The sequence below is a fragment of the Glycine soja genome, chromosome 9, assembly GCF_004193775.1.
Source record: "Glycine soja cultivar W05 chromosome 9, ASM419377v2, whole genome shotgun sequence".
NCBI lineage: Eukaryota > Viridiplantae > Streptophyta > Magnoliopsida > Fabales > Fabaceae > Glycine > Glycine soja.
In genome coordinates this window covers 40,262,972-40,288,388 of record NC_041010.1, presented here as the reverse complement: position 1 = coordinate 40,288,388, position 25,417 = coordinate 40,262,972, and the positions used below count along the sequence as shown (strand labels likewise).

Below are 25,417 nucleotides of genomic sequence, written 5' to 3'. Positions count from 1 at the left end.
TTTTCATTAAATAAACCCTGGAATTTATGCTTCATAAATGACAAAAGGATAAGTTAACATATAAAAATATCAATGGAACACAAATTTGACTCTTATGACTAATAACTGATAATTACTTAAAAAAAAGACTAAAAACCAATAACAATAATTTTCTCACTTTAATTTTTTAAATTATAAAGAAAACACTATGTAATGTTAAACATTGAGGACAGATGGTGGGCATAATGAAAGGTAGCGATCAGTGAAGGAACAGGTTTGGTGCGTGAAAACGTTAAAAGCTGTGATTCTGACCTTACACATGCACTGATACGTTTCCTCTTCTTTTTAATAATACAATTTGAAATTTTGATTTGTCATGGTATTAAACATTAATTTTTTTCTGGGTATATCTTAATTGTTTGATTTAAATAATTTGGGAATGTGGATTAAAAGAATATCCCGAACTTACACCCAAGTAAATTCTATTGATACAAAATTACTCCTTCTTTTTTTTGTTCTGACAGACAGATGATCATAACTTCATTGAAATTAATTGATATATAATTATTCTAACTTAACACAAGCAAACATGGATATGGTTGAAGTAAGTCTTACTAGCTTTTACATCAATTTTAATGATCAAATATGAAATTTTAGAAATACGCTCCAAGATGCACAACTAAACATACATATAATTAATATCTTTAAGTATATAAATGTATTAAATATTTAAAAACAAAACTTTATTACATACTCGATTTAAATATAATTATCTCTTATAAGTTATAAATAATACCTGAAGTTCATATGGAAAGAATACTAGTAGTCCTTTTTTACAAAACCTAACTCTTAAAAATATATTATAAATATTTTTCTAATAATAACTGTAATTAGAATTTTAAGAGGATTATGTTTGAACTCAAAGTATGTCCCACAAAGATTTTTTTTAATTAACTAAAGAACTAATCATGGATCTAAACTTAACGACCCTTGTAAAGTTTCTCACCACTTCTCCACACCAGTGCACTACCATGGTAGTGTAATGCCATCTCTTCGCCCCTTTCCAAAATTGCTTCTCTCATCAATTCCCCCTTTTCTCTTCTTTTGAATGTCTCTTTAACCCAACCACACCATTTTTGCCACATCCACGCCTACACCAAATACCCCCTTCCACGCCACATCAACTAACTAAACTCCATTTAATAACATCCATTCTAGAAAAATCAAAAACACAAAAACCATCAATTTTCACAAACTTGGGACTAATAAGAGTTTATGTTAACTGAGACACCCAATTCAACCAACTAATACCACATTCACACCAATTCTCACCAATTCTCACAAATATCTCCTCACTGCAACATTAACAACAAAGTATAATACAGTATTTTAATTACTCACCATTAATTTCCCAAGTGAAAATCATCATGCTTCATGCTCATTTATTGCAAAGAATTTTGTGGCTCTCCCTCTTCTCAAAATTCCTTCCTTTTAATAATTGAGATTTCATATTAGGATACAACTTTTACTTCCCCACACCACTCTTTCTCTCTCTCTCTACTCCAACTCCTTGATGCCTATTTTAGCATCAGCGTTGTTGCCTCCATTCTTCTTCTTCTCTTAATGGGTTGCATTTACTCGCGAGTCTGCATAGGCGACAATTGCAGAGGCTCAAGCATCAACGGAGACCCCATTATCGCCCGAAACGACGTCGCCGAAGTCGCGAATTTCTCCCCTTCCTCTTCGGATGTTGAAGAAGGCGAAATCAGAGACCAATTGAACCAATTGAGCATCACTCGAGACTCCGAAGCTGGAATCCGGAGACTTGCTAGGGTTTCCGCGCAGTTTCTTCCACCCGACGGTTCCCGAATCGTTAAGATTCCTTCCGGAAACTTCGAATTGCGATACTCGTTCTTGTCGCAACGAGGTTACTACCCCGATGCACTCGATAAAGCTAACCAAGACAGTTTCTGCATCCACACACCTTTTGGTACTGTTTCTCTTTAAATTTGTCTGTCTTTCTTTCTATTTGTGTGTGATTCTCATTGTGAGTGTGAGTGAGAGTGAGTGTTTTATTTTTAACCTGAACAGGTACGAGCCCTAACGACCACTTCTTCGGTGTCTTCGACGGCCATGGCGAGTTCGGAGCTCAGTGTTCTCAGTTCGTGAAGAGGAAACTGTGTGAGAATTTGCTCAGGAACTCCAAATTCCGCGCCGATCCTGTTGAGGCTTGTCACGCGGCGTTTTTAGCGACGAATTCGCAGCTGCACAATGATGTTGTTCTGGATGACAGCATGAGCGGGACGACGGCGATCACGGTGCTGGTGAGAGGGAGGACGATATACGTGGCGAATTCCGGCGATTCAAGGGCGGTGATCGCGGAAAGGAGAGGGAAGGAGGAAGAAGTTGTGGCCGTTGATTTGTCGATTGATCAGACGCCTTTCAGGAGTGATGAGCTTGAGAGGGTGAAAATGTGTGGGGCGAGGGTTCTTACTTTGGATCAGATTGAGGGGTTGAAGAACCCTGATGTGCAGTGTTGGGGCACTGAGGAAGGTGATGATGGTGACCCTCCGAGGTTGTGGGTGCCCAATGGGATGTATCCGGGGACGGCGTTTACGCGGAGCATTGGTGATTCCATTGCTGAGACTATTGGGGTTGTGGCCAATCCTGAGATTGTTGTGTTTGAGCTCACGCAGGATCACCCTTTCTTTGTGCTGGCCAGTGATGGGGTCTTTGAGTTTCTCTCTAGCCAGACTGTGGTTGAAATGGTATGAATATGATAGATAGATCTCTTTTATTGCTATGTATGTATGTCTCTTGCTTTTCTTTTAAGCCAGCTTTATTCTTGTGAAAAGGCATATATTCTTTTCTCTCTCTCTTTTTTTTTGTCTCCTAAAGAAGTTTGGTGGCTAGGTTGTTATTATTTCGTTTCAGTAGCAATCACGATCTGGCACGATTAATGTTAGTTACTGTGTCTCTCTCGTATCTGGAATTAGAGTTAGGAAGTAGGGATTATGAATCTTTCTTAAAATTAGGGGAACCAACTTATGCAACTCGGGACTTTTTTTGACAGAATATTCAAATTCACTCCTGAGCATAAAGCCTTAAGGAAGTTAAGGGAAACAGAATTTTCCATATAAGGCGCTGAGAAAGAAATTTACAGCTAATTGTTCTGGAATTCTGGAAATTTGAAATTATACTCAAGCCAAATACACCACACTTCAGCATCAGAAACCACAGTTCCGAAGCACTTTATAATTAATTCCTTCTACTCTTTTTTTTTTTCTTTTTGAAAGACATTCCTTCTACTCTCAAAACCTTTATTTAATAAGGAAAACTTTTTTAGTATTGTTAGGAATAGTCACTTTTAGTGATAATTCACCAAAACAGATTGTGGATTTTTTTTTCTTTTTTAATATATTTTTAAAAATGAGAGGGAGCAATTAGTCTTTTCATTATGAAGCTGTTTTTCTGTTTCAAGCAAGATTAGCATTTGTAGAATTGCAAACACACTATCCAATTTAAACCAAGCCCACCATTTTGTGCCTGAAGTTGATTCTAACTAGAGAAATGATTTTTAGGAGGGTGCAATGCTACTGCAATGTCCCAACAAGTATTATAATTTATTAGTTTCACTTTCAAAATTGTTGAATTTAATCTTCTGTTATTAGTGGAATAATCAACTAGTCATGGGTTATGCTCAAATTGGTTAATATTTTGTGTCTACATTCCTGTCCATAATTAAGCCTAATAATTGAAATGTGTAAAAATTAATTGAAACTTAATTTTGAGACCCAAATTATTTAATTGCATGATGCTTTTGGTAATTCATTTCAGTGCCATGTAAGCATATGTTTATCTTGTAAATCTTTCTCCTTCGTGTAGGATAAATACGGAAGTTAAAAAATCAGTTTTTTTGGGGAATGATATTTTCTTTTTCCAGTGAGGTGCTTTATTATTGTCAAGTTGTCCTCCTGTTGATGTGGAATGTACTAGGGCTTGTCTTCATTCATAGAAGCTTGTCAGAAATTTATTATGTACAGACTAGGTTGACACATCATTGACCTTGCAACCTATCTTTCAAAAGTCTAAATTAAATCATGAAGCAAATCCTTATAGATTTCTGATAATGATAAATGTAAATGATGACTATGTGTATTTGGTCTTAAAACCAGATTTTGTAAATTTAATTTAAAGCAACTTGAAACCTAGATTTGGTTTATCATCCAATTTAACCCAAATATTTTTTCTTTTAATTGCCATTGTATTTCCAGGTTGCAAAATTTAAAGATCCTCGTGATGCTTGTGCTGCAATTGTGGCAGAATCTTATCGGCTCTGGCTGCAGTATGAAACTCGTACAGATGACATTACAGTCATCATTGTGCATGTAAATGGGCTAACTGAAGTATGGTACTTTTCCTTTTTTTTCCTGCTTCTATTCATTTATATTTTTTCCAAGAAACCGTCACGCATCCATTTCCCCTTGTTCGTTTTTAGTATCTTATCTAATCTTTCAATTTAGTCTGCTGTTGGTCAGTCAGCAAGTTATGGTGATGTTTTGCGAAACCCTGTGCCTCAAGTTGTAGAGGTGACAGGTTCAGAATCCCCTTCCACCTTTGGCTGGAGCGCTAGAAACCATCGCGTAAGGCATGAATTGTCAAGGGCACGCCTCCGAGCACTTGAAAATTCCCTAGAAAATGGTCAAACCTGGGTTCCTCCATCCTCAGCCCATAGAAAGACATGGGAAGAAGAAGTAAACCCCCGATTCATCTTTTACTTTTACAATTGATTTAACTCCTCTGGTATTCACTTTTCGAATTAACATTAGCCACACTGGTATGCTAGTATGAAGTCTTAAATTTAGTTTCTCCCATTGGCAAGTTCAATAATTGTGAGCCTTTGATGGTGCTTCATCTTCATATGCCACAGGCACACATAGAGCAGGCGTTGCATGATCATTTTCTCTTCCGAAAACTTACTGATTCTCAGTGTCATGTTTTATTGGATTGCATGCAAAGAGTGGAAGTCCAACCTGGGGATATTATAGTCAAACAGGTCAGTTTTCTAGTTGAAACTCGAAAATTCTTGATTGCTATTACTCTTCTACTTTTGTAGATTTCTGGGGCTGAAAATGAAGTTGGAAATTGCCTTTGGATCTTGTTAAAAAATTCTCTTTATTTTAGCTTCATTTATATTTGTTATTGCACAATTGTGACAATAGTTATACTTTGCAGGGTGGTGAAGGTGATTGTTTTTATGTTGTTGGTAGTGGAGAATTTGAGGTCTCGGCGACTCAGGTTTATAAACTTTGTCATTTGATTGCAGTATCAATTTGTGATGGCTCCACAGATCTTCTTTTAGGAAAATGTTGAAAATTATCCTAGTCAGAGGCAAAGGCAAGGGTCGTGGCATCTGCAGGCTTCAAAAACTTCTATAAATATTTCTTCTCAACTTTCCAAGCCAGTAATTTTTCATTTGTGATAAAGTTGGTTCCCAAGATTTGACCTCTTTTGAAAACCAGCTTTTTGTTATTTTTAAACCCCAGTCCACCACTTCAGCTCTTATAATTGGCTTTGCCTTTGGTATAGTCAAGTTGAAATCATGTTTCAAGATAATGAATGCTGCTTGTACCTGGTCTTTTGACTCTTTTCTGATATTTTGGTTTGTTTCTGTATTGTCAATGAGACGTGTTACAATTCTTGCTCAACATTTATTTCAATGGCAGGAAGAAAAAGATGGGGAGGCACCTAGGGTTTTGCAGCACTACACAGCTGAAAAACTTTCATGCTTTGGAGAACTTGCTCTAATGTTAGTCACTCAATCTTACTTTTTACCTTCATTCTTCTACTAAATTGAAGTAGTTCTGTTTGGCATGAGAAATATCTGGCTGTGAGGCAATTCAAGTTTCCTCTAGGTTAGGTATTGATTTTGTTGAGGACTGTTATCCGGACAGGCATATAAAGTGCAACTATAAATGCATTATTCCAGAATATGGGAAATATTTTATAAATTTCCCAACCCAATTTTAAACTCTTAATATGTTGCGGTGAAGACTCGACATGATAAAATTAGAAACGGAGCTATTAGAGAGAGGGTTGGAGTAGCGCCTATTGTAGAGAAGATGGTGGAAAATAGACTTAGGTGGTTTGGGCATGTAGAGAGAAGACCGGTAGACTCTGTAGTGAGGAGAGTAGACCAGATGGAGAGAAGGCAAACAATTCGAGGCAGAGGAAGACCCAAAAAGACTATAAGAGAGGTTATCAAGAAGGATCTCGAACTTAATGATTTGGATAGAAGTATGGTACTTGATAGGACATTATGGCGGAAGTTGATCCATGTAGCCGACCCCACCTAGTGGGATAAGGCGTTGTTGTTGTTGTTGTTGTTGTTGTTGTTTTTGTTGGAATTATGTGAAGTCATTTTTATGAAGGTGAGCCTTGACACAACAGTAAAGGTTTAGTATGGTTGTTTTTGTATTTGAAGTCATGTTTATGTCTTATATTTTTTCTTGTAGCTGCCATGACAATATTTGTTGTTTGCCTTGCAGATTTTTAACATATTGGTTTTTCCCAAAATGGCATTACAGGTACAATAAACCCCTCCAGGCTTCTGTATGTGCTGTTACAAAAGGAACTCTTTGGTCTTTAAAACGAGAAGATTTTCGAGGGATTTTAATGTCAGAATTCTCTAACTTGTCATCATTGAAGTTGCTTCGGTCTGTAGATCTCCTCTCAAGGTTGTCAATTTTACAACTCAGTCAGATTTCTGACTCCCTTTCTGAAGTTTCCTTCTCAAATGGGCAGACAATAATAGACAAAGTAAGCTATTGCTTGATTGCTTTTGTCCATTTATTTTCTGTTCCTTTCCTAATGATCTTCAGTATGTCTTTGCAGAATGAAGTCCTTGCATTGTACATTATCCAAAAGGGACGAGTGAAAATCACTTTGGATTCTGATTTATTGTCTTGTCCAAATGCCTACAGCCTCAAGCCTGACATCCAAAGTGAGGATGATGTACAGAGCGGAAAAGAACTGTCAATAGAGAAGCCTGAGGGAAGCTATTTTGGTGAATGGGCCCTTCTTGGTGAAAATATTGGTTCCTTGAGTGCTGTTGCTGTGGGTGATGTTGTATGTGCTTTACTAACAAAGGAAAAATTTGAATCTGTTATTGGCTCCTTACAAAAGATTTCTCAGGAAGATCACAAGTACGTTTTAATATGTTCATATGTTAGACAACAACTTTGTGGTTTCTGCTTATTTGCTTATATACTGCACTCAAGAACCAAGTTTCATATCATTGACACCATTAATTTAATCACAGGTCAAGGGATTATTCTAGAAATTATGAATTTTCATCCCTCGATAAGGTCCAGCTCTCAGATTTGGTAAGAGTTTTCTGTTGCTTTCCAATTCATTGGGCACGAGATCCTCAAATTAGCTTATGGACCTTTTTTTCTGGTAGGAGTGGAGAAAGACACTATATTCCACTGACTGCTCTGAAATAGGGCTTGCAAATTTTAGAGATTCAGGTAGATAAATATTTCTTCAATTTCTCACTTAAAATATAACTAATGAATGGTTTAATCCGGGAAATAATTGATTTACATAAATTTAATCCTTTAATTTTTTACTTTTTACATGGAATGAATCAATGGTTCCATCAATTCAATTCCCAAATCTGACTCAGTCAAGTCTTTTTGTAGAGTAAATTGATATAAACCTACCTAGTACCTAATCATTGGGGGATTAGTTTCCCTTAATTAATCAAATTTGAAGAAAGTGGGTGTTAAAAATATTTAAAAGGACTAAATGGATGTAAACCTAATCTTTTAGTGGCCAAATATCAATATTTTCTTTTAAAAAAAATTACTTATTTTTCTTCTTTGGTATCTTGGTTGTCTTTTCCTACATCAATTAATAGCATTTAATTGTAATCTATACTGAAATAGTGTATGCTGGATTTTTGTTTTTGCTAATCAAACATTGCTGCATGAATACTTTTTGGTAGCAGAAAATTTGCTTACTTTGAAGAGATTTTCTAAGCCAAAGGTGAAAAAGCTAGGAAAGGAATCACAAGTCTTTAAAGAGAGAGATTTGATTATGGGTATGGGCTCTTTAGCCTGTACACCACAGGTTTTATGCACTTGTGCTGATCTTATGTATGCTGGAATACTTTTAAATACTCGCCTTGCTTGCCCTTTGTCTTCCATACTTTCAAGTCCTTTTAGTGAATCAGCAGCGCAGTTTTGTGCGGCTTCTGTTGTTACTGCCTTAGAAGACTTGCACAAGGTCTTGTATCTAAATAATTTTTTTGTCTTGTTTTTATGCCTTTTTTTGGCTAGTGGCTAAGGTGCTCTTTTACTTTATGCATTTCATACTTGGATTTCAGAATGGGGTTCTCTACAGAGGTGTGTCACCTGATGTTTTGATGTTGGAACAGACAGGACATATACAGGTTTGGGAACTTTTGTTTTATTGCTTTTCATCATATCATATCCATGTTTATTAGCATTATTAATGGTGAATCCGCCATTGAGTTATGGCAGATGGCATTGCGGCAAATGATGGATGCATATGCATAATATACCTAAAACAAATCTTACACCTTATATAAATAATTATGAAGATAATTCAAATGTTTTCTAACATATCAAATTAAAGTTATCACAATTCCCTGACTGTTATATAAATGCAATCAGAGGCAGTGCCAGAATTTTAATGGGAGAGGGACCCAAAATAAACCTAGTTATATGTCTTCAAACATTCAAGTTGAAGAAAATCTCTCTAGCATACAGTATATTCATAAAAATGAAATAAATCCACTTCTTAATTATCATGTAAAAAACATTTGTAGTAAGTAATCAATTATCGTACATGTTAAATATACTGAGTGACATGTTTTTGAGATGGACCTCCAAGGTAAGTGTAAACTAGGGATACCTACAGATCATACATGCCCCCCTGCCTTTGCAATCTGTATCTGAATGCAATAGAAACCACACAAAACATATAGATGAATACATAAGTCAAAAAAATATAACAATTTTTTTTTTCTTAATGCCACTAGAAACTAGAAGTAGCAATAATGACTACAAATCAAGTAGAGACAGATAAATTTTAAATATAATCTTGCTCGGCTGCTCCCTCCTGATGTTGTCATCATTCTCATTGTTAATTGTCAAGTGGGTAATTTACAGTTAAAAAACTCTAAAATATCCTTTAGAAATGGGAGTCATCCACAATGTGAATCACAACTCCATCATACTGCCACGCTGCCATAGCACCATCACCTGCTGCAATGTCATGCACTTGCTATCACATTTTGAGCAATTTACTTCATGCCATTTCCACCATGGAAGCAATTTGATAACACTGATATTTATGTGACTTATGTCACTATTAATATTTTTTTGGTCCTAAAATTTACCTGATAAAAGGATATCTATTAAAAATTATTCATATTATGGCATAATGTGATCAATTATTCTTGAACTGGTTGCAGCTGGTGGACTTCAGATTTGGAAAACAGCTTTCAGGTGAGAGAACATTCACAATTTGTGGGATGGCAGATTCACTGGCTCCAGAGATTGTTTTGGGAAAAGGCCACGGTTTCCCTGCTGACTGGTATAAATAAAACCTTGTCCAAACACGTTGATTCTCTCCTTAAACCTCACAATTCCTCCTGTCAGTAGCAAACTCCTTTCTTTATTTCCTCAAGATATAAAGATAACCTAAAATAGCATTATATTTGCTGAATGCAAAATTAAAAATTCCTTGGAATTGCAACCAATATGATTGTAATTACATCTGACTTGCATTACATCAAATTGGATCAAACAGTATTAGCATACATTGACAATGGAGAAACTCTTAATCTCTAGCATGTAAAGCATTTATGGTTGACTTATGTTCCTCGATAGCATTTTGTGAATGTCATCATTGATGATTATGCAGGTGGGCGTTGGGAGTTTTAATATATTTTATGTTACGTGGTGAGATGCCATTTGGATCATGGAGAGAAAATGAACTTGATACAGTTGCCAAAATTGCAAAAAGGAAGCTACATCTTCCCGAGACTTTTAGCCCTGAAGCTGTTGATCTCATCTCCAAGGTATTGCAAGAACTAAGACTCTCTCAAGATACTCTGTTTAGTTTGCATTGCTTAAAATGACATCTATGCATACTTATTCTATTTGTGTTTTATTTGACTGATTGGTTTAGCTACTTGAAGTGGAAGAAAACACTAGACTTGGTAGCCAAGGTCCTGATTCTGTCAAGAATCACCCATGGTTTAATGGTGTTGAATGGGAAGGGATTAGAAACCACACCTTTCCCGTTCCACAGGAAATTATTTCTCGTATAACACAGCACTTGGAAGTTCATTCTGAGGATTGTAGTACTGGTTATCTGGGTTCCCCATTACAGGAGGTAAAAGAACTTAATGTGCCTGAATGGCTTGAGGACTGGTAGAAGAATCACCATTACGTTTTGTCTTCTTTTTGAAGTTTGGCTCTGCACCAGTATTTACCTTTGCTTATTTGGACAAATTGCAATCCAAGAATGCAGTTAACCAGAAAATGCAAAGAGAGCAATAGATGCAGAATTTCCCTATAGTTTGAATATTTTAGTTGCAAAATGGGTAGGGTAGGTTTATTATCTTCTTCATCTCCTCCCTTTTCTAATTTATTTTTGGGGGTAATTTCCCTCCTCTGTAAATATTATATATGTGTAAATGATTGAATTTCTTTTCATTTTCAATTGCAATTCAAGCAATTTAGTTTTTTCATGGAATAATATTCATATTAGCACACAAAATGTAATCTTATTTTTGTTCTTCCGGAACTTGTGGTTGCGTCCATTTCAAGTTTACCCGGTTCAGTTGAATTTGTCTTATTTTTAATTTTATATTCACACCCCGTAAAGTCTAATTAGCTTTTGGTTGTATTTCTACCTGGGTTATTTTTGGCATATCTGGGCTATTTACACAATGCAATATTTAGGGTATGTTTGGAGTATAGTTTTAGAAGGGATTGGAAAGGGAAATCAAATTTTTTATTTATAAATTAAAAACTATATAAAATTTATAAAGGTGAACAAAATATTTTGGATATTAAATGCATGGTTAATTTATTTCCTTCATTTAAAAAAATATTAAATTAGGTTTGATATGTTTTTGTCCCTATAATATAATATTTTTTATTTTTTCCTTGTAAAATTAGGTTTTACAAAATAAATTTAAGCGGTCCTTGTAATTTTTATTATTATTTTGATTCTTGTAATTTTTTGAAGTTACTGTAATATATCTATTTTTTTTTTGTCCCCGTAATATTTTGTTATTTTAAAAAAGAAATAATAGAAAAATTATTCACATATTACGAGAACAAAAATGAATAAAAAATAGAATATTATAAGGACTGAAATAAAGTAACAAAAGACCAGAATAATAAAAAATTAAGATATTTAATAAAAAAGTGAGTTTTAAATGCATAATTATTATTAGATATAGGAAAATAATAGGTTTTAATGGTGACATTAGAGAATATTTGAATTCATGTATTTATTGTACTTATTTTTTATTTATTTAATAAATTATACTCCTCTCATTTTTATTATTAGACATTATTTAGAAAGAATTGATGGTTTTTTTTACCATTCCTATTTAACATTTATTTTTTCTCCCAAGAACTGTCCTTATTAAATACTATAAGTATTTGTGTTTTTTTTATTTATAATGATTCAAAATACTCTTAAATTTTAATATTATCATATTACTTTGAACACTTTAATGATTATTAATAAGAGTAAAATTAGTTACATTTTTTTAAAAAATCAATAAAATAAATCTCATTAACTCTTTTTATTGGTATGTGATTATATCTAAAGTGTCTTACAATAAGTACCCGGGGATAGTATTAATTAATGTAACATTTAATAGAAAGTAAAGTTTTAAATGCATATTTATTATTAGATATTGATATAAGAATAATAGGTTTTAATTCATGTATTTATTAATTGATTATTATGTATTATTTATTTATTATATTTATAATTTTAAAATTTTTATAATATAAATATAAATATAAATATAAAATGAAAAAAATCTAAAGGTATTAATTTGTAATTATTTTTTTATTTTTCATTTATAATCATCAATAGTATGCAAGTGTGATAGTGTTTAAAAATTATAAATATATATTTATTGCTAATATCATATATATATATATATATATATATATATATATATAATTTTATGTGTTTCTTTTTAAAAGACAGGTAAATGGAATCATATTCCAACTATGTTCTCACAAAACAACCAAACCGAGCCTGAAATTCATTGATAGAAAAGCAAAAAAGAAAACATGTACAAGGGATGGAAGGAACAGTCCCAAAAGAGAAAACTAGGAATTTCTAAACATGTAACTAAGAAGTTTATGTGTCTTGTATCATAATAGAAAATGAATATTTATGCCATAAGAAAATTAATAGTCAATAAATTAAATAAGCATAATAAATAGATTTTTTTCAACAATTATTTAGTACAAACTAAGAGTGATTATAATTAAAATGAAATGTAATTTTATTATTATTATTATTATTATTATTATTATTATATGGCATATGCATGTTTGATAGTTAAATTATTAATACTATTATTATGTCTCAAACTTTATTGCAATATACATGAGTAAAATAAATACTTCATTCTATACAAATATTTTATTATAAATTTAACAAAAAAATATAATACATTTTATTATTCATTATTATTTTATTTTTTAAATACAGTTATTTATTCGCTTAATGTGGTGACATGATTTTGTAACTCATAATTTATATATTATAAATAGATTTTTGCTGCATGCCTTTCTCAGCTTTAGTGTGTTTGTTAGGCCCATCTGCCCATATACATGAGGGAACCTTTTCGAAGTGTTGGCGAAAATTTCAAATTACTAACAAATTATGCTCAATTCAAGGTTGCCCCATGAATTAAACAAAAAAAAGAGGTTGTCCTTCCCATTTTCAGTAATATGCTGAACTGTTTTTCTTTCCTCCTTTCAAGCAAATGCAGGCTCAATTTAGTACTTCTTTTCGGCTCTTTTTTTTTAAAAATATAACATGTTATGTGATGATGGCCATTCAAATTGAGTGATCTTTCATACCAAGATGCATCATAAGAAAAATATAATGTACTTCGACAATCAAATCCTTGTACTTACAAATTATACCCTACAGCTTAGCCAATCAAGGTCACTTAAAAGAACATAATAACATCGAGATGACTAACTTCATCATCATGTCATCACATGCCTGATAGCTAGGCACATGTAATTATTTCCGGTTTTAAACTTTGTTTATTATTTAATCGCTTTCCCCCATACTCCCAACCAAAATATTTTAATCTGATAATGCCTATAAGGAGACCTACCCCTTAAAAAATGTAACTAATATTAAACTACATTGACAAATGTTAATAATATTTATATAAGATAATGTTAACAATTAATCTATCATGACGGATTGACGATCAAAAACAGCCCTCTTGTCTTCTATAAAATACTCTTAAAGTAAAAAAATTCTGCACCATATAAGCACCTTGTCTTTGTAAGTACCTAGCTGACTCATGCTGCATAATACAAAAACTATTGACATAGCAGACAAAGTGTGTAAAAAACTGGCTGATGTAATTGCTGAGGTCACATTTGGCAATGGCATCCTTTATTTTGCCATTAAGACAAAGGGATAGGACTTATTTTTCTTGCGTATTGTATTGCATGTCTTGCGCCATGAATTAATATGCACACTTCAGACAGAAGAAACTGACAAAAACTACCACTCACTTTGAAAACCTTCTGGAGTTTATACATATTATATGCCATTATTCAACCTAATGACATAAATTACAGACTTAATTAGTTTTATTTTTCTATTGGTTGACCGGCTACAAATTGGTTAATTGGCAATTTGCCTTTGGTTATTAGATTTAATCCATTGGAGGAAAAATTGAAGAGAAGAGGTGCAAAACTTTGGAGGGGTTGGAAGTTTAAGGATTGGTTAAGCATATAAAAATTAACTTGCTCAATCAAATTTTAGTGTTTTAGTTTATTGAACTTTTTCGGGTTATTGATCCATTTTTTCCTCTTGCTTAATCAGAAGAGCTAAAGAAAAAGAACTTGTTTGATTAATGAACCCAATGTGGTATTCAGCTAATTGTTCCTAAGTTTAGTTGTTAATAATGTGCAATGTTTATGTGTTGAGCAAAAGAGAATGGAAGAGAAAGAGATATATACAATATGACCAAGATGACCATATTTAAATTAAATGGCTAACACACATATACACAACATTATTGATCGAGCACAGCGGCATGAAGCTGTCTTCTATAATTCTTGTTGAAAATCAATAGAAATTTGATTAGGAAATGAAAAAGAAGACACAATTAAGTCTACAAGTGTTTCTATTATTCTGGTCACGAGGGGTCCTTAAATTTTCTGTCATAGAAAGATTAACAAAGTTTTTATGCGGATCATAAGAATTAAAAAATTAGAGAGATTGAAACAAAAAACAAGGAACCGGTACCTGCTTTACTTAACTATATACTAATCAACAAAAAAACAGCCTGAAATCTACATGTAGTTGTTAATCAAGGAATGAAACCAAACATGTGTACCTCGGGAAGGTTGGATTGGATTGGATTATACATCTAATGGCTGTTGTTTATTATTCTGAGATTGCAGAGACCTTCTTTCTTCTCTATTCACAAACCATTGAGCTGTTCTTCTGGCAATTGGAAACCAAATCTGCCTCATTCTTTCCTCTTTAAGGTTGTTTTGAAGGGAATCAGAATCCTTCAAGACCCTCATTTTCATGCCTAAATCTCCAAATCTAGAAACAGCAGTGATTTCTGACATTGACCTTTTCTCACCCGGGTTCACATACTTTGGTGCAGAATCTGATGTAAAAGGAGGATCTTCCTTATGATCTGAAACGATGTTGTTTAGTGCACCAACAACTTTGTTCTCAAAGGAAATCTTCCTCTCCATCTCCTCCTTGATGTTCATAATTTGCTCATTTTCCACCACTACCCCTCTTGTAATTGATTCCAGGTTGCTGCTGAATCTGTTGCTTGATGTATCATTGAGCATCTCCGAATTCAGAAACATAAGGTCTGAAGAACTCACGTTGCTCCACCTGTGCTTGAACACAACATCAGATATAGTAATCCTGTGGTTGTGTTTATGATACCCTTTCTGGTTACCATCACTATCTTCTGCTCCTTTTTGGATGAGTAATTCTTCTTCCTTGACCGTTTTCCGAAAGCTGCTGCTTCCAATTACACTGAATCTTGATGAACCATGATGCTCTTCCTCTTCTCTCTGAACCAAGATCTCTATGTTAGATTCCTCACCTGCTAACATCCTTAAACTGTTTGAATATGTGAAGGTTGTGTGGTCCTCAGGGTTGACTCTGTGCCTGCAAATAGGACAGGTAGAGTGCTTTTCAAGCCAGTGGTCTATGCAATCAATATGAAAAGCATGCTTGCACTTTGGTACAAGTCTCAGAATTTCAACATCTTCAAACTTTGATAAGCACACTGCACACTCCAGCCCTTCCTTTAACCCTTTGAGTGCAGAGAATCTGAAGAAGGGGAGTGATTCTATGACAGTCTTGTCAATTCCTGAGAATCTAGACCTTGATCTCACAAAAGTAAGTTGATTTTCTGAGTCTCCAACGGCCGAAGCGCCGCCATGGCGGCGATGACAGAATTTTGCATACATGAGAAGAAAGAATGTCAGTAAGAACATGACACCAAGGATTCCTATGACAACAGCAAGGCTTGGCTGGAAATTGGAGACAGCATCTCCTGAAGAAGGTGCAGAAGTCTGTGCTCTAACATGGAAACACAAGACTGAGAGAACCAGAAGGATAACGCTAACACCACCAAGTTGATTCATGCTTCTGATTCTGGTTCTCCTCAACCTCAAGCATTCATTCTGAAGCAAAAAGTGCCAATTGATGATGAGTTGAAAAACTTAGCAATTTATAATGAGATGGTTGGTGTGTGTGCATGGAGACATTACTCATTATTCATTGATCCTCCCCCAAATAGCAACCCTTCCTTATGTCAGTTTTCTTGGTTTCTTCTCAGGCTGCGTTTTGCGTCTGAATTTGATTCTTCATTTAAAATATTCAGAACTCAGTAGTGACCACAAGGTGGTGGGGTTGGCCTACAAGTGTATTTAACTCGGGTTTTTGACTTGGTAGGCGTGTGTGTCTCAATGACATAATATGGTATATATATGACAAAGCCAAATTTACTAGTTTAATCCTTACGCCACCTTGCTGCTAATAAGACATGGAACATTACTCCTTAATTTCACCTTGTATTTGAATATTTAAACTGAACTCCGTTTTGGTTTCTTCTGTACTACTTAATCTGATACATGAAAACTCAATATCTTTCAGTAACTCAGTAAATTAGCCTTTTAAAGAAGAGTTTAATAATTTAAATTTTTTTACACTATTATCTAATCAAAAATCATCTTTCAATATATGATTTTTAAAATAATGAATATAAAAGGAAATAAATATTTATTCTTAAAAAAAATACATAAAGGATATTGTGATATAAATGTCAAAGTAGTGAACCCCACAAAGGGTTAGGGACAGTGGTAGGTAAACTGTGCTTCAAGGGAATACAAAAGTCATTTGTGAGGAGGGTTTAACCCATGGCTTCATGACCAAAGGGTGCAGAAATAAAATACCCTTGGAAAACCAAAAAAAAAAATGTCAAAAGTAGTTATCACATCACATCCCACGAGTGAAGGTGTTGGGTTCAGTCTACCTTTGCAGCTTAGGCAAACCATCAAAGACATGATGGGTCTTAACGCACCAGAAATGGCACACGCTCTTAATTAAAAGGTGCTATTTTTATGATCTAATCATCAACCTAAAAGTACATGAAAAATTAGATTGACAAGAAAAAAGAAAAGATAATCTGATCTGGCTGCATCTAGTATGGAATATTTGGTGCTGTTTGAATTAATGTATTATCAATGCTCAATGATGATCATGAATCCTTCACTAACCTTCCTAACAACTTGTTATATTCCTATAAGTTCTAATATTTTACTACCAATAGAGGCCAAGTTAACAGTATTAGTTTCGCTGACCCTGCAAAAGAAACTTTAAAAAAGAAAGTGTTGAAAAACGATGTCAATATACCAATTCCAAGTTTGATTTAGTCAATTATAATACACCAATCAATAAAGAACATGCTCGTCTTGCTGCTGCCTAATCAAAGCTGTAATGTTCCAAGACTTCGTAGCAAAGAAGTAGAAGGTAATGCCATTGCAAACAAAGATTGATCCAATTGATAAGAAACCAATTCATATCTTAAAGACATAAATTTAATTTTTGCTGCTGATGTGATGATCATAATGAATAATTTATAAGTATTTCTGTCAGTATTCTTTAAGTTTAGAGATTTGTTCTAACTATAAACCCAAATCATAAACTTTTCATAATTAAAAAATAATAATTTATAAGTATTTCTGTCAGCATTCCTTAAATCTAGAGGTTTGTCCTAACTATAAACCCAAATCATAAACTTTTCATAATTAAAAAAAAGAGTAGAAGAAATATAACATGCTTGGTCAAAATAAATGTTTTTCCTTGCTTGTACGGTAACAACACTAGCGGAAAAGATAATGCTAATGATACGTGATAAACACGAAATATTAATGGGTGTAATTTTTTCTATTTGGCACATTGTCATATTTAAACTCTTAAAATTAAAAATAGAAACTGCTAGATTTGGATGATTATTATTTATTATATGTTGCTAGATGAGGAAGGAGTAAAAAAGCAAGTTTAATTTTGATGTAGTACTTTTTTTTTCTTATCAATGTTGAATCACGTGTTACCACACTTTGAAACACATGACTAGATAATAGTGTAATTGTGCTAAGAAAACAAAATATTAATATTAATGATAAAAGTAAATGTGTAAGATTTGAAGCTCCATAGCTAGAAATAGAAGTTGGCTGGTGGTGCGTTGGAATGGAATCATATCTTGAGAGAAGCAAATGAAGTGGCGGATTTGTTGGTAAATCATGGATTATATCAAAGTCTATGATTATATGTTTCCCTTAATTTTTGTGGTTGTTATGGCTGATGTAGCTTCAACTGTTTTCCCGCATGGGTTTTAATTGATTCTTGAGGGGGTTGTTGCCCCTCTTGTCCAACAAAAAAGAAATAGAAGTTGGCTCAACAACTCTTCATCTCTTTCTTATTAAGATCGATCCTTTGCAATAAGTGAGGCCCCGTTTGGTCATGGAGAAAACAAAGGAAAATGGCAGTTAGTTCAAGAGTGTAATTAATTCCCTTGAGGGGTCTGGAAGTGAATTTTGCCCATACCCTTTTCACTGGCCTTGTCACGTTTCTAGAATGGGGAGTTTGGAAGAGAAAGGCATCGGTGGGAGTGAAAATCGGGTGCAGATTTTCTGGAAGCTTGACGTTTGAAGCAATGTCGAACAATATTCAATGCAATGAGTAATCATAACCACACGTGTTGGTTTGGATGAGCCAATGTGAAGAGACATGCATGAGCATGACGTTTGTTGTTGTATTCCTGCATGTACAACGCATCTTCTCTTCAACTACTCAAGGGCATCTTGTGCAATCATAGTAGAGTTACTTAACTCATTTTTAGTAACCCACGTTGCCATGTGAAATTTAAAAACATAAACTAAATTTTCTAATAGTATAATAAGTTATGCAATTATCTTGCAATCCTTGAGAACTGTCGTTTAAATAAGCAATCATAAATTGTATAAGAACGGCTAAGTCAATTGTCTTAATGGTGAAATTGTACAAGAACTAGTTCTTAAGTTTAAGAACTCCATAAGTAACTCCCTTGGAGATGCTCTAAGAAAAGCTCAGAGAATTGCTCTAAGGACTTGGTCATCCTCACCTTTTGAAGTCCAATTTGGTGCATAACACGTCCTTAGCAATCTGGAAACATTCCTATACTACTGATCCTTGGACAGATGATCCTAGCTGGGCCATTATTAAATACAACTGCAAACTTGATTGCATTGGCTACAAAGTAAATAAAGCGGGATAGCCAAATACCAAGTTATTAAAGTGTATACAGAAAAATGGTAGGAATCTCATTCATCTATACAAAAATCAAAGCTCGATTTCCCTGACTCTCCTGTTGAGAACTTTAATATTAACGTACAACGATACAAGATTAGCTGTGGGAAGAGGCAGCAGGATTGCCGTTTGCTACTGTCCCCAAAACTGTATTCCCCTCTGCAGCTGCCTGGTCTTCATTTGAATGGCGAACAAACTCCTCAGGGGTCATGTGAGAACCATGGCATGCACATACAATTCTGACTTGGTTAGTGCCGTATTTATAAGTAACACCAGAAATTGTCCTTCCATTTGGACCTGAACCTGAGGTGGATACCCAAGGCAGATTAGGATAAGAACCACATCCACCAAATTTCACATCTGCAGCAAGACCTGGCTTAATATTTGAAAAATCAATGATTGCACCTTCTCCTGTTGATTTATCAGATGCATCTTTGGCCCTAAGGTTTGTGCTTATTGCTTTCACATCTTCAGATTGTGAGGAGGAGCCTTCTTCAGTGACACGCTGTTTACCGTCTCCTTTGGTTCGTTCTAACGGCCTTCCTTCATAAGGCATGGCCTCGGATATATTGTTTGAGATTACTTGTAGTGCAGCTACATCCACACAATAACAATATAATGTCATTTCTACTAAAAGTTCAGTATGCATCAATTATCAGAGAACAAATAGAGTTTGTAATCATTACAAGAATATATTAAACTGCAGTCTGAACAGAAATGCAAAAATTTATAACCTGTAACTTCTCTGACATAAAAGTTTAATATTTCAATCTTACAAGAGATCAAACATATATGGTTTAATTCATCAAGCTTGTAACCATGATGCATTTTAGAATATATACACAATCCAAAACATTTTAACAATTTATTGATCTTACATGCACATCAAGTACTTGAGTTAGGAAGATCAATCATTTAGCAATATAAACCATTCATACAAGTACCTGAGTTAGTTGGACCTCTGCCAACAAAGGAAGGGTGTAACTGTTGAGGACGAGAAACCAAACCCCATGAGTTGTCCTTCTCCAACATGGGAAGCTGAACAGGTGAATATCCAAACATCACAGGCAAACTCCCATTACTCACAGATTGGGCTCCTGAGCGTTCACCAGTGGCAGCAGTAGGCATCACATGCATCACTCCAGGTATCTGAGGGCTTGGTACCCCAACTGAGCTGGACTCTTTTACTGAAGGGTAAGGTACATTCAACATATTTACAGGTTGAACAGAAAAGGAAGCACCATAGGTCATGCCGGCATGCTTAAAATCTTTTTCTGATGACCCAGTAAACCTCTTCTGCCCACTTAAGTCAGTAGCATTTGAGTCAGCACTTCCACGAACCTCTTTGGCAGCATCGGAAGAAGCACTAACTCTAATGAATCCTTTGGAACCATCACTGTGGTGTGAGATGGGCCTGGAGGTGGGGTTCTCAGTCTCAGAGTCAGCCACATCTTCATTTTCTGCGGTTGAACCATCCTCTGTTATAGAAATATGAGAGGCTCTAGGTATCTCATCAAAAGGCATTTTTCGCTTATTTGCTGCCTCGGACCTTTTATCTTCCTCAATTTCAACCGGCTTATTAATGTTAGCAACCAGAAATCCTCTCTCATTTAAATTCAAAGAAGCATTGTCTTCTTTGGCCTTTGAAAGGTCACTAAAGAAGTTCTCCTCAGGCTTTGGGGAATCAGTTGTTCGGGTACCAGTAATAGATTCGGGCTTCTGAGGAACATTATCAAACATGCTCTTAAAGTCATCCACCATTTTGCCACCCCTACCAACTTCTTCATCTCTAGCATCTGAGGAGCTACCATTCTTACCCTTGGGTTTGGCTGACGAGCCTCCAAAAGATAAACCCAAGCTGAGCTCAAGCCCACTCTCATCCTCCATATTGTAATCTCTGAGCCTATCAAAATTCAAAGCAGATCAAACTATTTGCTCACCAAATTTTCCATGCTTACTCCCTATTTATCAGCCCACCTTTCACCGTAAGTAACCATCCTCAAATATCTGCATTAAGTTTGCAGTCAAACAAAGCAAGCCATTATCAGTGGCATCACACAGGTTTACGGAATGAAAAATATTAATAAAATCATGGTTTTCACTTAGGATAAAACATAGATACAGTTTCTTAAGTATTGTATGTGTTGTTCTTCAATCAGAATTGAAGTTCCACCTTAGCAATTCATGTAATAAAAGTTTACATTAAAGGATTATGCCAGGATTATCAAGGTGAAATTCCAATTCTGATTGGAGAGAACAACAAAACAACACCTAAAGAATTGTATCTAGGTTTTCTTCTTTCACTTAAGGTAAGGGACATAAAAACAAAGAACTCATTCCTATCTATATTATCAAGGATGGGACAGATTTCATTTAATATAAAACTCCATGTGGAAGCTGAAGACTCCCTTGAATCATCATACACCATCTAGGGTATGTTATAGTCAAATAAACAATAGTAATTAAAAAAAAATCCAGCAAACACTCTTAAATAAAACTTCAAAATCTACAGCAGATTAGAATAATAACAAATATTCAAAATAGACTCAAAACAGAACAAAAAAAAAAAAAAAGACCTCACCTCACCCCTGAATTCTGATTCAAGTCTTCCCTCTCATTCTGTTTTTTTCTCTACAATTTGGAAACTTTAGTGTCCCAAAGCGTTCCTTGAAGATTTAGAAAAGATGGGTAAGGCTCCGATCCGAGATCCAAAGCTTACCCTGTGAGATGGACGATGGCAGAAGGAGATGCATAAAAAAAAAAAAAAAAAGCACATAACAAGGAAATTAGGGTTCACACGCCAATGATTGAAAAAAGTGGAGAAGAACAATAGGGGAAAACTGGGAATACCTGAAATTGGGAAGAGGGACGATCAAAACCCTAGACTCTGTAATCAGTGGAAGATTGAGAGTAGTATAGAAAATGCTTTAAAGATAATATTTATAACAAGTAATCTCCTAACGTTGGCAATGTGATTCTTACGTTGGATTCCATTTATTTAATGATGATGATAATATACACATTGTTTTTTATTTTATTTTATTTTATGACAGATATATATAGACACATTGTTTAGTAGGTGGGTCCATTTGGTTAAAAATTGAAGTCTTAAAGTAAACTTCTTTGGAATGGTTTAATCAGATCTGTCAATTATTTTTAATTAATTCAACACAAACCATTAAATTAGAGGTTAAGATATATTGATAATTTTATATTTTTGTAAAATTATTTTATTAAAAACTAAATAACATTTAGAACAGGATAAAAAATCATATCAAGACTCCTGATAATGAATTTACCAAAGGGTAATTTCTTTTGAAATTCAACCAAATGAAAATAAATTTTGAATAAATATTCAAATAAAGATAAGTTGTAGTGTTTTTCAAGACTTCCGATGATGAAGTCATACAAAAACAGAACGAATATTTTTTTTATAATTTTTTGTTTTTTAAATCATTTGATTACATATAGTAAGAGTAGTATGAAAAAGAGGGTACTTATAATTTATTTGATGGATCAAGAAACTAGTTTAATTTTAGTGTTATATAAACTTTTTGTTTTTTTTTCATACCAGACAACTTTTAATAATTTTTATTTTAATTCGAAGAAAACATAACATATGAAAAAAAAACTTTCCAATTGTTGAATAACAAAATGATATAAAAAATAATGCAACCATCGCAGTATATTTAATTAAATAGATTCAAAAAATATAAAAGTAAAAAAGTGAACGAGTTGTCGACTTGTGCTTTTTTAAAAAAGAATTATATGAAGTCATGAGATAATTAATGATTTCAAAAGTTGTTCATTTTTTTAATTATTTATTTGAAGTTATAAAACACAACTTTAAAGTGGTCCTAAAATTTTTATTTTTAAGTTAATTTCTAATCATTCTAAATTAGTTTTAATGTTTAATTTTTGGTGTTTTTGTTTAAATGTTTTTAATATTTTTGTTTCTGATATTAACAAATAAGGTTAACTTAAAATTTATCAAATAATATTATATTCTTTTTAAATATTTTAATTATATCAACTTAAAATCTATGAAATAATATTAAATTTAAAAAAAATAATTAATTTTTATATTTATCATCAAGTAAATTAATAGTTTTGTAAAGTATTATTAATTAATTTTATTTGATAAAATTATTTTAATATTTACAACATAAAATAATTTAGTAATAAAAATAGTTGTTAAGATAAAAATAACATAATACATTAATATAAAATAAACAATATAAATTAAATACAAACATAAAATTGAAAAAGGAGAAATAATATTATTCATTAACTTGTTTATATGGGCAATTGTTACTTTCAAGTCCTTCAATTTTATACAATAAGTATTTTTTAGGCTTATTTCAAATTGATTTGTTCATCTTATTATATATATTACTCGAGTATAACAATCACCAACAAATCAATCAAGTGTAACAAGATAAAAGATGATGATGTATATCCACAAAAATTCATTATGGGATATCATCCTATTATTAATATTTTTCTTACATGTATTACTTTTTTATTTTTTGATTAAAATTTAAGTTTTTTGCTTACATTATTTTTCTAATTTAGAAAACAAATAATACTCCTTAACATTAACAAAAATATAGAAAATATTAAATAAAACAATATAAAAATATATTAAATAAAATTATAAATTTAAACTAATTTAGAGTTGTTAAAAAATAATTTTAAAATAAAAAAATTAGGATGACTTTGAAGTCGTACAACGTTTTACGACTTCAAATAATTAATTAAAAAAATGGACAACTTTTAAGTCATTAATCATCTTATGACTTCATATAAAAAACAGAAATCATTCATTTTTTACGACTTTAGTATGTGTTTGCGTGTGTGTGCATGTGGGGTGAAGTTTCCAGATCCAAGAAATTTTGCAATAGGTACCCTTATGGAAATATTTCTACAAAACCAAATGAAAGCAAAGATACTGGAGGTTATATTTTAGCAATATTTCCATAAGGCTCTGAAACCAGAGATCAACGGAAAATCGGACGGACAGAAAGGAGTAGAAACCACATATAATAACAGAATGATATGCAAGTATGAAATTACTGGTGAGAAAAAAATGATTAAAAGATGAAATTAAATAAATTAAAACATAAAAAGAATAATGTTCCGGTGGTAGTTCGCACTGGACCAGTGGGAGAGAGAAGAGAAGAAACTGAAATGGCAGTAGTCCGCACTAGATCAATAAGGGGAGAGAAGAGAAGAATACAAAGACAATTGAAAGTTTTATTAGAGAAGAAAGTAAAGCTTACAAAGATTGTTTCTCAGAGCATCTCCCTCTAACTTCTCTCTAAACTCTCTCTATTCCAAAGGGTGTCCCACAATATGATCGAGGACTCCTTTTATAGAATTGAAAAATATTGTAACTACAGTTCAAGTCATTTTTACCGAAACTATTTCTACAACACATGTAACACAGATTTTTTAATCTTTAGCTAAATTAATACAAAAACAGTCATCTTCATTCTAGTAGAAATCTTCTGAAGAGTTTAAAGAGTTGGCGTCTGCTTTCTTTGACGAAGACTCTCCTTCTTCTTGACTTTGAAGTAATTGTAGAACCTTTTTTAAGTTCTTGGTTAGATGGTCCTTAGACTTAGATCCTGCTAGGAAGGCTACTAGCTTGGACTTTTGATTGAGAAATAATGAAGTCTCCAGATCAGCTGCTTTAAGGAACTCTGGATGAGCTTTGAATCAGATTTTAACCTTGTCTGACTCTGTTTTTGTTGTGTCAAATTGGTTCCACCGCTTAAGAAAGGCATGTCTCTCTATGGATGGAAATTGCTTGTTGTGTTCTGTTTTGTTGTATCTGTATTGCCAGGAAAATATCCATGCAAGAGCAAAACTAGAAAAATATTTGAGCTCTGCTGGAATTCATGATTCCTCAAAATTGAAAAGTTTTTTGAACTGGCAAATCCTTGTTGAACTTGTTCATGAAAAATCTCATGGATTGGTCCAAAAAAATCCCACCACTGAAGGAACCAATTTGGAAAATTGTACACTGTGTTAGTCTTGAAATAGATCAACCATGAGTGCTTGTATTTGCTATTTTGATGTCAAAAAACTTTGGTCTAGGCATTCATATAGTCCCAATAAGTATAACCGATCGGGTCAAAAGGTTCAGAAATTTTTTTGTACTTATGCAGATTGGTTCCAAAATGTCTGGATTAAACCTTTAAAATTTGGATTGTTGAATGAGTGTTTAGAAGAGGGTCATTTGGGTCTTTGAAATGTTTAATACATACCGAGTTTG

At 33.4% G+C, this 25,417-nt stretch overlaps 3 protein-coding genes across 6 annotated transcripts; 1 reads left to right on the top strand and 2 right to left on the bottom strand.

The window, feature by feature from the left end:
* The first annotated feature begins 1,028 nt into the window (after nt 1-1,028).
* On the top strand, nt 1,029-10,821 carry LOC114368892 (protein phosphatase 2C and cyclic nucleotide-binding/kinase domain-containing protein-like). Of its 3 annotated transcripts, none has more exons than XM_028326176.1 (16): nt 1,029-1,969; nt 2,071-2,747; nt 4,254-4,385; nt 4,518-4,733; nt 4,910-5,035; nt 5,215-5,277; nt 5,706-5,788; nt 6,567-6,798; nt 6,874-7,184; nt 7,301-7,364; nt 7,442-7,508; nt 7,988-8,268; nt 8,369-8,434; nt 9,482-9,603; nt 9,934-10,090; nt 10,201-10,773. In XM_028326176.1, the coding sequence occupies exons 1-16, from the start codon at nt 1,603-1,605 to the stop codon at nt 10,447-10,449; spliced, it is 3,213 nt and encodes a 1,070-aa protein (XP_028181977.1). In that variant the 5' UTR covers nt 1,029-1,602; the 3' UTR covers nt 10,450-10,773. The 3 variants fall into 3 exon arrangements, with proteins under 3 accessions (XP_028181977.1, XP_028181975.1, XP_028181976.1); XM_028326174.1 differs by having other exon boundaries at nt 1,030-1,969; nt 4,503-4,733; nt 10,201-10,821; XM_028326175.1 differs by having other exon boundaries at nt 1,031-1,969; nt 4,503-4,733; nt 7,991-8,268.
* Nucleotides 10,822-14,407: 3,586 nt separating this feature from the next.
* Nucleotides 14,408-16,267, bottom strand: LOC114425808 (E3 ubiquitin-protein ligase ATL42-like). Its single transcript, XM_028392774.1, has one exon. It carries the CDS (start codon nt 15,930-15,932, stop codon nt 14,673-14,675), a length of 1,260 nt encoding a protein of 419 aa, XP_028248575.1. The 5' UTR covers nt 15,933-16,267; the 3' UTR covers nt 14,408-14,672.
* Nucleotides 16,268-18,787: 2,520 nt separating this feature from the next.
* Nucleotides 18,788-22,129, bottom strand: LOC114368890 (ninja-family protein mc410-like). 2 transcript variants are annotated; one of them, XM_028326172.1, is made up of 4 exons: nt 21,988-22,129; nt 21,719-21,857; nt 20,082-21,144; nt 18,788-19,731 (listed from the first exon to the last, which is right to left on the bottom strand). In XM_028326172.1, the coding sequence occupies exons 3-4, from the start codon at nt 21,022-21,024 to the stop codon at nt 19,235-19,237; spliced, it is 1,440 nt and encodes a 479-aa protein (XP_028181973.1). In that variant the 5' UTR covers nt 21,025-21,144; nt 21,719-21,857; nt 21,988-22,129; the 3' UTR covers nt 18,788-19,234. The 2 variants fall into 2 exon arrangements, with proteins under 2 accessions (XP_028181973.1, XP_028181974.1); XM_028326173.1 differs by having other exon boundaries at nt 21,724-21,857.
* Between the last annotated feature and the right edge of the window lie 3,288 nt (nt 22,130-25,417).